The sequence below is a fragment of the Bombus vancouverensis genome, chromosome 14 (assembly GCF_051014615.1).
Source record: "Bombus vancouverensis nearcticus chromosome 14, iyBomVanc1_principal, whole genome shotgun sequence".
In the NCBI taxonomy this organism is placed as follows: Eukaryota; Metazoa; Arthropoda; class Insecta; order Hymenoptera; family Apidae; genus Bombus; species Bombus vancouverensis.
In genome coordinates this window covers 1935308-1947862 of record NC_134924.1, presented here as the reverse complement: position 1 = coordinate 1947862, position 12555 = coordinate 1935308, and the positions used below count along the sequence as shown (strand labels likewise).

Below are 12555 nucleotides of genomic sequence, written 5' to 3'. Positions count from 1 at the left end.
CTAGTCCTGATCGTGGATGAGAGAGAGCGGGCAAATGAACAAAAACCAAGAATAAGATAGATAGATCGGGAAGGTCGTAGACATAAATGCCTCTTGGTCGATCGACACGCACAGGTGCGCGTATCGATATTTGATCGATACGAAAACATTCACACACACATGCGCGTGCACGCACGTACCCGTTCGACGTCACACGGAACAGGGGAGCGTCTAATGCTAGTTAAGTACACAGGCTGCTTGGATGTCCGGCACTCTCCTTAATGGGTGCCGCCTGATATCCTGATCCGTGAAACGTTCTCCGGCACAAACACACCTAGACACGATGAATTTTAGAACAAGGTATGGATGAACTAGAATCGAGTTCATAGACTAACAGAAGTACTTCTCGCGGTCTGTTCCGGATCTTCGTCGTGCAGGGCGAGCTGGACGGTTAGAAGAAATTTAAAGGTCCAGGGGGAATCGCGGATAAGACGCCTCTAATGGGATTGGTGTTCGCAGAAGGATCATTAAAGACGACCGGCGGGAGAGAGAAAATTCGAAAGAGGCGTTCGAAAGAGGAGCCACGTTTTATCCGTGGAGCTCGGCTCAACCTAGTTCACGGACAGCGTGGCTCTGGCTCATAAATCCGCCGGAGGCACCCATGGGACCAGCCGTGACTACACTCTTTCGGAGTCGCGATAAGTGCGGTACGTTAAGCGGTTATTAAGCGAGTACTCTTAACAGTAATCGAGCTTCGGCTGGATGCTGATGAAACAGAGTACGCGTACACGTCCGGTTACTCCTCACGCGTACACGCGAGCTCTATTTTAAAGATAAAAGCGATCAGGGGCAAAAGACATTTTTCAGGATAAAACCGCGATGTTTTACATTTGACGTCGAAGTAATTGCTTTGATACGAGATTGAATCGAATGTAACGAGGGACGATGGACGACAAATCAGCGTGCAAGGTGTTCAGCGGAGGAGAGTCGCCACGTAAATTCCGCCGTCCCGGATCCTTTCGAAATCACCGTGACTAATCCTTGCCGCTGCGAGGACGTTTTGCATATGGATGACGGCGCGGACCTTACGTCCATTATTCGGCTTAAACCTTTAAAGTCCGAACCAGAGGAGAACGGCCGTGAAAGAAAGAGATGGAGAGAGAGAGAGGGAGAGAGTGAGAGAAAGCGGCGAGATGGACAGAGTAGTCGGTTCTTCGGTTTGCTCGGCATGCATAATTGGATTAATTTAAACTGTAACGAAAGCACCGTCCTTGACGGATCCCGAACACGATTCTCACCTGGAAGTCTATCCATCGTTGTACCCTCTCGGTATCGAGCGAAAAATCAGCGTTACCGAATCGTGTTACGTACACAATCGGACACGCGAGAAAATAATCGCAAAGAGGACGGACGCTCGAATCTTCTTGGTTGCACGGCTCGACCAACCGAGTATAATAACTCATTTCGTCTGTCGTCGTTGTACTTTACCGTGGTATCTGATAACGGAGCTAGGAATCCCGTGTGTGTGGCGAAAAGTGCACAGAAGAGGAAGCGGCTCTCGAGCCTAGGCCTAACGAGCGTCACGAGCTGCAGATCTCGACGGCGAAGGTGATAGCCCCGGAAGTAGCGACGTGGAGCAGCGTCAAAGTTAAGCCTGGCCGGCCGGTCGGGACGGACGTGAGATTACGTCAAGCGACAAGTAGGACCAGAAAGGCTAATGAGTGGCCGAGCTAATACCCGGGCTCTACTCGCCGCTTAGCGAGCGTAAGGATGAGAGACGCATACAATCACACCTACATACGTATACACACATAGATTCGATACGAACACGCGTCCACGTTTGCGCTTACGACTTTCTCTTCTCCCCTTTGCCCGCACACCGGCGATGGGATATACGCGAGCCAGCCCCGCAGGTTTAAACCTATGAATGCATATTCAAGATACGAATGTTTTAAATCCCGGCCGGATTACCCGTCGACGAGTAGTCCAGCGCGCAGCTGAAAGAGGCCAGGCGCCGCGTCGGCGGGGCAAAGGGCGCGCCTGCGACTATAAAGACGCGGCATTTTATTATTTTTCATATCGACAACGGGGGCGGGAGGGATCAGCAGCACCGGTGGCAGCACCAGGAGGAGGAGGAGGAGGAGTAGCGCAAGAGGACAAGAGACGAGGAGACGAACGGGCGAAGGTAGAAAGAGAATGGCAAAACCGGAGAGGACAACGAGAACAACGGGCACGATGGAGAGAACGCCGAGGGTGAGGAGGGTGAGGGATTAACGGCGATAAATTTCGCAAAAATAGGGGCTTACCCTGTCGTGGGGAGACAGTCTAATCCTGGGTCCGCGCGCGCCACCCCTTCACCTAGACGGGGGTGGTGGCTCTCGACACTGAACCCGTTGCACGCTCCCGGTGCACCGTTCCTGCACGCTAACTTCCAATACCGTCACAACGACGCTAACCGCGTACAGTTTTTGCAATTATCCAACCGGCTCTTAAGAATTCTCTTCCTTTTTTTAATCATCCACGTGGCCCGCTCCCGTCCTTCCACCAGGGAGAGTTAATCTCCGGGAAACTGAGCTCCGCCAATTAATTTCGCACGGGGATCAGTAGTTTTCCTTTGAAATTGCACGATCGATTGTTACCAATCCTCTTTTCCTTTTTCTCCTTTTATGTTTTTTTTTTTTCTGCGAATATAAATACCAGAAACGTAGAATAGAGATAGAACATGTTACTAGTAACAGACCAGAACTTTCTCGTTTTGCTCGTTGTCCGGTTTCGGTAAAACGCATCAAGCATACGAGAATAATCGTCTCGGTATCTCTCGCCATAGCGGCGGCGTGGGCGAGAGTGGAGGCCTTTCCAAAGAGGGAAAGAAGGAGATTCGGCATTCAACCGGGCGTCCAGGATGGACGCAACAATGGCTGCGCATCAACATAATTACAGTTCGCTTCGGTTGCCGGGACGGTCGCTCGACGAGGGCCAAGTATTATATTCAAATGCGAGCCAAGGCGGCGCCAGTGAGCACGAACCAAAAGCCAGAAGGGTTTGCCGTACCCCGGGGCCAACCAGCGGAGGTTGAAGGTTGTAGGTTGACCGTAGAGACACAGCGTGGATGGGGTATACCTTTCGCCAGACTAGGACAACCGAGAGGACACGGAAACGTCCCTTCGTGCGGACTACCCCACGGACAGAGGAAATTACATCGTCTTGCTTGAACCCTCTAACTCGCCCAAACGATATATTTTCACACTTTGAGAAAGAGAATGTAGGGACATAAACGCACAGTGCGAAAGAGTTTATGATTTATTAGATTTTCTTGAAGTGATTCATTGTGTTTGTAAAAATGGTCTGTAACAATTATGCGTATTTTTTAAACAGAACAAAGTTTGACGAATCCATTGACGTGTCCTAACTAACATACAGTCGTCACAAAAAGAATTTGAACATACTTGAATTTTCATTGAAGTTTTTTCTCGAAATCTACGCTTTATTTTCATAGTATTAAATTGTAGTTAAGTGAAGTTATTGCTAAATGGCATGAAATATAATATACTTGCTCCTGGTGTGCAAATACTTCTTTATACACATCAATGAAACGATTGAAAATCTCGATACAATAAAATTAAATCAATCTGAGAACGTGATTGGGCCATATAGATCTCAACACAAATAAAAGAAACGATTAAAGATACAATTAACTGCGAACTCCATTTAACATGATCCATGACATACAGCATCCGAATCGTGTATCGCTTTCCCTGAGAAAATCCCTAACGTAGGCAGATCGTAAAACGGAGAAACACGTTGGAATAAAGAAAGCCCGCTCAGAGGGGTAAACGAGCGTCGGTATCGGCGCAGGAAGAGGAGAAAGCGAGAAGAAGCATCGACATCCCAGCCAGGGAAAAGAAGGCGAAACGAGTCGCGAGGATTTGTTCGAGCGGAAAACTGCCACCCGATGTATGCAAACGTCTCCTCCACGTTCTTTCGAGCCGATAGGGTGACAACGGGTGCGTCGAAGAAGCTTGTAACTTCGCAGCGGAACAATTGTCCAACCACTAAAGGAAACGATGCAAGGATCACAGCTAACGAACTCATCAAACATAATCGTCAGACGCCATTGGAGAGAGAAGATGAGGCAGACTCGTAGACCTTGACCCAGCAATTGGCAAGGACGAGTAACCCGGTAGCAGAAGGGAGTCGGTTAAACGGCTGGTCCAGGGGTGGCAAGGGGACAATAGATATCAGCCGGTGTACGCGGACACCACGCCGGGACCGAGATAGTAGATCTAAGTGGGCCATGGTGCGCTACGGTTATGGCGGCATAAAACGCTCGGGTAGTAGTAGTTGCGGCGACGAAGAGGGCGGCACGGGGGCAGAAGCCAACCAGTCAGCCAGCTGGCGGATCGTGGCAGTCGACTCGAGTGTCGTCGAGAGCCCCTTTATGGCCGAAAAAACGGCCGCTATGATTGTCTATGCAAATTGTTTAAAATATCCGAACTAAGACCGTTCCACCGTCTTTTGGGAGGGCGTCGTTCCGTGAAATCCGCTGCGCGAGACTCGTCGACAACTGCCGACGGGGGTTTGTCTCGACAAACAGTGAGAGAAATCCTGCGAACGACCATCGTAGGATATTTTAGTCAATCTGAGTAAATTGCCTTGTAATTCGTCATGCTCGGTTACGAACGATTTTTAGGTAATTTGAAAATAGACCAATTCGATCTATTATTTGTGGCATGATGAACGGTGAAATAGTATCGTGTATTTACATTGACAACTCGACGGCCATTGTTTTCTACTTATAGCGGGAATGAAATTAAGCTCATCAAACGGAAAGTTTCTTCAATTAACGTCAATATTCTCGGTTGTAATTATCATTAATCAATAGCGTGTATTACTTTATTTTTACGTGTCTATAATCCTATAATAGAGTACTCATTTTTTATATTGTTCCTTACTGCATCTAAACGATATTTTTTCATTCTCTTGTTATTGTATTGTAGCGACACACGAGTCAACGAAAGATTCAAATCCGTGTGACTCATATTGTTGTACCTTTTAATGTCAACATTGTTTTGATTTGCTAGGTTCAAAAGTAAACCAACTCCGCGCAAAACATAATCGCCGTTATTTGTAATCGTCAACCGGAGCTACATTTAAACTTCTTGGAAGCCCACTGATCGATATAGATAAACATACGTGCTCTCTAGGAATCAGAAAAGCGAATCCTACAGTATAGTATATGGTACAGTATAGCAGTATTGCGAGTCCTACAGTAGCATTGAGCAAGCGACGATTACGACCGACTATCTCTGCACTTATATTTAAAGTGATTGTTCGGAATTTCAGTTGACCATCCGTTTATGGCACGGTCAGGCTCATTTCTCTCATTAGGAAATTCTGAATTACCGGTCCTCCCAGGGCTGTAATTCGGAATTTGAGTGGCCGTCCGTTTATGACACGGACAGGCCCATTCCTCTCGTTAGGAAATTCCGAATTACATGTCCTTCCAGGGCGGTAAACGTAATGACTCGAGGCCAGGAAAAACCCCCAGGAAAGGACCAGCCGGAAGGGCACGGTGGAGAGAAGAAATCCAACGGCGGGAGGAGAGAATCAGGAACGGGGGAGTTGAGTTCATCTCCAACCATCGGACAGTACAGACTCAGGACGACAGTAGTCCTCACTTAGTTCGGTTAAGTGCTACAACTAGTACAAATAAAGTGCCGTCTAAATCTAACACTCGAGTTATTTCATCTCCTCCACCTTGAACGTTATGGTAAGTCATTCGAGGTACGCGATATCTACCGATCGGTTTGACCTGACCGGTTGCTCTTTAGTCGATAATACGCAACAGTGATTTTAATATACACTGACTATTACAATTTTATCACTCGTCTCTTAATAAACCACCTTGATATCAGATAATAGCGAAAACTCATAACGTACAACAAGTTTCATAATTCCGTGCAAATTTCAAGACTGAATTTTACGATGTTAAGCTTAAATAATTCGGATAACTCTATCTTACTGTATAGATAGACGAACGATCTCAAGAGAAGATTTCACTCTCCTGGAAGGTGACTCTCGTGAAATGATGACGTACAACAGTTAGTAGATTTAGAAAGAGACGATTAAAAGGCTTGACCGTAGTCGTGACGGGGAAACATGATCTCGGTCGGAAATAACGGATTAGCAATTCTATTGGTCAGAGAAAAAGGACCGGATTATGGCGTTTTACACGGAGAGAGTAACGTCGAACGTGGAAGAATGCCGCCACGCGTCAGATCGATCTGCCCGTTTTTGTTCGCAGCTTCACGCTGAGTCCCGATCCGATCGGCGCGCGCGATACGGATGAATTAAAGATCGCGGCAAGATATATTGGTATGGCGGCGCGCAATACGCTAAATGAAACGCGGTTCATTATCGATCTTGATGAAACTGCGCTTGCATCTCTCAACCTGCGGTCGCTGGTGTGCACGCGTGCGTGTGCGCCTGTACGTATGCATGTGCATGTGCAGATAATGGCATTGCCGGTTTGTGGTTTGTACCATAGCAGCATTACCTGCCTTAGATGGCTTATTGATTGCCACGACTATGCTCCGTTCTCGCGTTACAACACGAAACACAGAATAAGAATAGTCGTACGCTTCTCGGTTACTCTATCTCTTTACGCCTTAAACGTTCTTTCGGTAGAGTTCACCTTTCCCTTAATTTCGACGAGACGAAAGACGAGTAGAATTATATCGATTAATGACCGGAGACTAAACGAAGATCTTTGCTACAGGTCGGAGTTAAACATTCATAGATCTCGCCGAGGAAGAATCTGATACGAAACTAGCTTGCTCGCCGTGAAATTTATTTGACCGAAGGTAAAAGAGATTCCTGGGAGCCACTCGATACGTGAAACGGCGCAACGCGCGGAACTGGCAAATGTAATTTCGCGAAATGTTTCCATTGATATAAGAAGACTCCGGTACGATGTCTAGGGATAAGGACGACGCCGAAGCAGGAAGAAAGATCGAGGAACAGGCGGGCAAAAGGCGGAGATAGAAAATGGAAGAACGAGAGGAGTCAGGGGTTGGAAACGGAAGGCGCGGCGCGGTGAAGTCGCAGGAAACTGCAAGCTAGACGGGATATATCTTCCGAGTAAATTAAAATGGATTATATATGTCGACTCCATCTTCAATCTTTCTTCTTTTCCTGCCCCGCGTACTTCCGCATTATCGCTCGAGCGCCACGCGCAATTGTTACTGGCTCGAGCGAAACTTTCCTAATGAATTCCTATTCTTTCGTTGAAACCTTCCTTCGTTGTCTTAGATTTTCTGGTAAATTCAGATACTATATATCAACTGCAGTTCGATACCAGTCGGCGAATCGCGGATTATATCGCCAGTTTCGTCGGGAAGAATAATTTCCTACATAGAACAGATTGCTACATACATGTACGACAACACAGAATCCTAAAAGGAGGACAATCCTAGAGAAGACTCTCTCGTAGTTCCAAACATCGTTGCCGAAGCAACGTGTGCGAAGGAAGGAACGAACAGAGAGAAGTGGTAGTAGGTCGGTGGCCACAATTCTGGAAAGCCCAAGTTGGCTGGCATGGAAGGTCGGGACACGGAGTCGACCATGATGTATGCTCCTCTTCCGTCTAATTAAACTTGGGGAGGGTCGCAGAGTTGGTTGGTTGGTCGGTTGGTTGGTACGCTGGCTGGTCGGACAGACGTACGGACGGCCGGTGAGGGGCGGCCGTCGGGATGGCTTTCAAAATGACAGCCAAGGAGCAAGAGAGAAGGAGCGAAAGCGGCTGAAACCCGGTGAGAACTGGCGAACAAGAGACCCACCGGAGAAAGACGTCGCTTCTCCCAACCTCTCGTCGGTACAACCGGAACGATTTCGTACACTGACGGCGTTACGACGTTCTCGCTGTTTGAACATCCTTGTATCGAATTAACGTCGACCCTTTCTATTCGCGAGCACGTCTAAATTATTCATGTTCTAAGCGGCTTCCAGACGACAAATAAATCACCGATCTGGCGTCGTGTCCCGAACGCTATTTACAAGTTCCTGGGTTAAACGGCTCTTTCCCGGCGCGACTTTCACCCCGTTGACCGTGACTTTCCCGTTCAGTTTTCGCGTTTTACACGACGCACGTCGCGAAACTTCTCGACCAGAGTCAACATCCCCACTTGCTGTGTTACGATATTTAGTGACACAAAGAAGAAGAAGCTAGACCGTAGAACATCAGACTGCGTCTAACGCAAGCCAACTAAGCGTAGCCACTCCGCCTCCATCAAATTAATTTAATGTATACTCGGTCGTACAAGACTCGGCTGACAACTCTTCGCGTCTACCAATCGTGCAGCTTTCCATGCAACATATTCGTCTCCTTTGATCTAACATCGGCCAAAACACATTAGTTTTTCCCTTTTCATCGTCTACGACCGCGACAAGCGCTTTTATCCGAACTGACCGCCACGTTCCTTATTCAATCGTAGTCATCTATATATGGCTGTATATAAACTATGTCTATGTACTATCTGATGCCGCTTTCCCGCTCCTGTAGTTCTCTCTCTCTCTCTCTTTCTCTTTTTTCTTTCTTTCGCTCTGCGTCAATGTGGAACGCGAGATTGGCGTTGGCTTTCTCGAACGGGAACAGGTTATTGGCGAGCTCCGACGAATTCCTTGGCGCGGGTCCCCGTGATTCCGAAATGTTTCGCCGACGGGGTGAAACGACGTGGCCGGTGGCCTGCTACGATCTGGAATTCTCGATGAAAACGACGCGACGCCCGACCACGACCACGACAAGACACGATGGAACGAACGACAACGTCGCGTTCGCTTTCACGGTGATAAATTTACCGAAGCGAACAGCTTGGTATTCAAGTTCGACCGTTACTCGATTTATTTGCGCTTTAACGTGACACAATAAGCAACCAGAGAGACACTGCCTGCCGATGAAAGTAGATATCGAATATGTAGAATATATAGATATAATAACATTAAGGTACATCGAAGAAAAAGTAGAGAAGCAGAATGGTGAAAATTCGTGCGAAAGCAGCTTGTACCGTGATTGAGCCACACTCGTTTCAGACATCTGTTCCGCAATAATTACCGACGAAACGGTCCCGCGGGGTGAACAAGGAGAATGTTAGCCCTTGTTGCGGTCGTAAGTCATCGCGAGAGAAAGATTAGGACGCTAAATCAAGGCTGTTGAGGCCGTAATTCGTTTGCTGGAAAAAGGGAACGTCGGAAGGAGCTCTTTAAGAGACTGCCACTCGAGTGAATACACACTTGGCTCGAGTCAGTTACTCTTTTAAGCCGTAATATGTATCCAGTGCGCCGAATGAATTCTGGTTCATGATATAGTTGCTTAATCGCTCGTAATAGAGCCGAGACGAATGTCTGACCAAGACGACCGTCACGAAAAACCGCTGTAATTTCTGGCAGTGAATATCGCGTAATAGTACAGCCATGGAGTATCAGACTTGCAACGAATTCTGCGAGTATATCCCTCATGAAAATTATTTTTATCTTCTAAACGTACTTATCGATACTTTGGTCACGCGGTTAGATTGCTGAAGAAACAGGATCCTTCTAATCAATTAAACTCCGCTTCTATCGTCGAAAATCGTTTGTGAATAGTTTTCTTTCATATCGTTTGTGTGAACAAAATGTACATGGTGCTCTTCTCGACAAATCATAAACTACACAGCAGATCACACACTTTCGTTTTTATTTTACGTACGATTGGTAGTTTCTGATCTAACATAGTAATGATATCGGCGTCTTTATATAAACCATAGATTGTATATACCATACTAAGAAGGCATTATCACCTTGCTTCTAAATTATGTAGCGAAAGTGTTATCTTGTAACATTCTGTTCACATTACCTCGATATACCGCGAATCTAATCTCCCGAGTGAATAATAATTTCCAACAAGTTCGTTGGTTGCTACTCGTGATAGTACGTATTACCACTGAATGCTATTCATGATCCACAATATTTGCGAACTATTCGCCAACTCTAGCGCGAAAGCAGCTAAATAACATTTCGCAAAATCGCCAGCTAAAGGAACTTAAAACGACCGAGTATTTGAAGAGCATCAACACAGAGACACATTCTGGAGTAACATTAAAATCCTTTCAAGCACCGCCGCGTTAACCTGCTGCAAGCTCTGGAGAACACGATTAACCGAATAAGAGGAAGGCCGCGGTCGCGGTATCAGGGGGCGAAGCTCGTCTTTTCACGACGCGCGATATCGTCATCGCGCAAACAGCGTATATGCATTAAACCATGAACCTACTATCCCCGACGTCATATCCAATACACGTTGTTAGGGGGTTGGTGAAGCCGGCGCTAGAGAAGCGTAGAGAAAGCGGGGTATCGGGGGACGCGGACGGTGTGCTGGTTGCGGGGTGGTTTCGAGGGTAGCTGCCAACCCTCCCCCCCGGTGCGGTAATGGCATTAACCGAGCTGCAATATGATTACCGCTCTCGCAAGGTAACCTGATCACACCCGAAATCTATGGGGTGTCCGTAGTATGAGGGACAATGTACCGTGCTCCGAATTGCCGCGCGCAACGTTACGCAACCGCGGCCACCGGCAACCAGCGCGCAACATTCTCTCTCTCTCTTTTCTCCCTTCCCGGTCCCTTTAATCGCGTTGCGCTTTTTGCGGCTCAGATTACCCGTGAATCATTAGATGGCCGAGGACCCGGTGGGTTACGAGCAGAGGAGGCACCGCGGCCACCGCTCCTTATCTTGGCATTAGGAGATTAGTACGTCCCTCTGCTCTCGAACGCGTTTTTCCGTCTTCGCCTTTGCTTTTTCTTTTTCTCATCGTTCCCCGAGCTTAACTCCAGCGCCGGGTAAAAGCAATTTAGGAAATGTTTCTTTTTGCCGCGACGTTTCGTTGCGTCGTTTATCTTCGCTTCTCGGTTTTAAGCGCCGCTTGATAAGTGAATAATCGTTTGGAAACGATATTTAAACGGATAGGTTTTCACTTGCTTTACTACCGTTATTGCAAGGGAGAAACTTAGGTAGGTTTCTTCCATGTAGATCACGTTTGTGTACGGTTTGCAATAAGAAGATATACGAGTGAGAGTTAGAGCGATCGTTGACGAAGACGACGAACGACGTTGTTTGTCGTTGCCTGGCGACGCGTGTGAAAGACTCACGGACAGAGAAACGTCATGGAGACGTGCGATGCACGATGAAAGATATATGCAAAAGACTTACCGTGAGGTGTTGAAATAGCCACGCCCTGAGGATATTGGTCGCGACTTTGGGGAAGATGCCCCTCTTCTTCTGGTTCTTCTTACCCGATGAATCGTCGTCTTCCTCACCGGTGCCCTCGCCGCTGCCGATACTCGCGTTACTCGCATCACCTGTAACCAAACGAAATTCGATCACATTAATCTTCTATTAAAAATCACCGAAAAAACTACATTTGAAACGATTAAAAATAACAATTGATTAACGTACGATAACGTGCCATTTAAATATTGGTAGATAGCATAAAGAATCAAATCTGTTCCTAGAAATAGAAGAGCTTTCGATCGTATCATGAACTTGGTCTAAGAACAAGCTCTAACAACAATAAAACTTAACATAGATATAAAAAATTACAACGATCACTTCGTACGTCACCCTTTTTAGAACCGAAATATATTTCGAATGTATTATTAAGGGTGAGATTTTAAAGTACTTTAAACCACGTCCCGATTTTCGGCGCAAAGTAGACTGAGCGCGATAACTGCCTCACCCCTATGACCGGTTCCCATGCATACAAACACCATTAAGCCACCCGCAATCACCCTGTCCCTCTTTCTCCGGCTGGCCCCCCTAAACGTTCTAGCCCCGATTCTGATGCCGTGCCTCTGCCCCCCATCCCTCGCTTTCATCCCCTGGGCGCATTAATTCCCCGTCATTTATCAATCTTAGCTTTTTAATTGCACGGTCACTGGGGACTCGAGCAGCGAGACGGTAATGAGAGATATTAAGACGGCTTACGGTCACGCTTTGCCGAAGCAAATATCATTTTTATAAATTATCAGGCCGGAGCCATTTCCAGGTATCCTCCCCGTTCATTTCTATCCCCTTTTTCCGTCAGATCCATTCCTCGCATTAATTAAGAGCCGAGCTGATGAACTCGTCCGGCGCTGCCGGCTGGGTGAAAATTGATGCTTTCGAGAAAGCCACTCGATACTATTTTTTGCGAAGTCAGCATATTATACAATCAGAACTTGCCTAAGTATCACAAAACAACTCGGATCGTTTTTGTTCAGTTACACATAACGCCAAGGCTGTAGCGACGAATCAAACATTCGAACATTACAATGCATATGCTGAAAAAAATCTGTATATCGGCACGTTCGGTTACATTGACGCCATTGAGTTCGTCAGAATGTCGGTATCGTCCACCGTATACGCATCCACCGTAACATAGCCTTAAACGTTTACTTCTGGAACTAGTAAGTAGAATAGAAACATCCTGGTCAGATACTTGGTCCCATATTCGAAACCAAATCACTCGCTTTCTAAACGAATTCTTCGTTAGAAATTGCACTAAATTCAA

At 46.8% G+C, this 12555-nt stretch overlaps 1 protein-coding gene across 5 annotated transcripts in view; it reads right to left on the bottom strand.

Annotated features, from left to right (window-relative positions):
* The window catches only part of hth (Meis homeobox homothorax), a 502786-nt gene that overhangs the window by 188439 nt on the left and 301792 nt on the right, over window positions 1–12555 (bottom strand). For all 5 annotated transcript variants that reach the window (XM_033336883.2, XM_076624521.1, XM_033336882.2 and 2 more), the window contains one exon: window positions 11217–11365. In XM_033336883.2, coding sequence (XP_033192774.1) covers window positions 11217–11365 — 149 coding nt within the window. The remainder of the gene's footprint in view (window positions 1–11216; window positions 11366–12555) is intronic.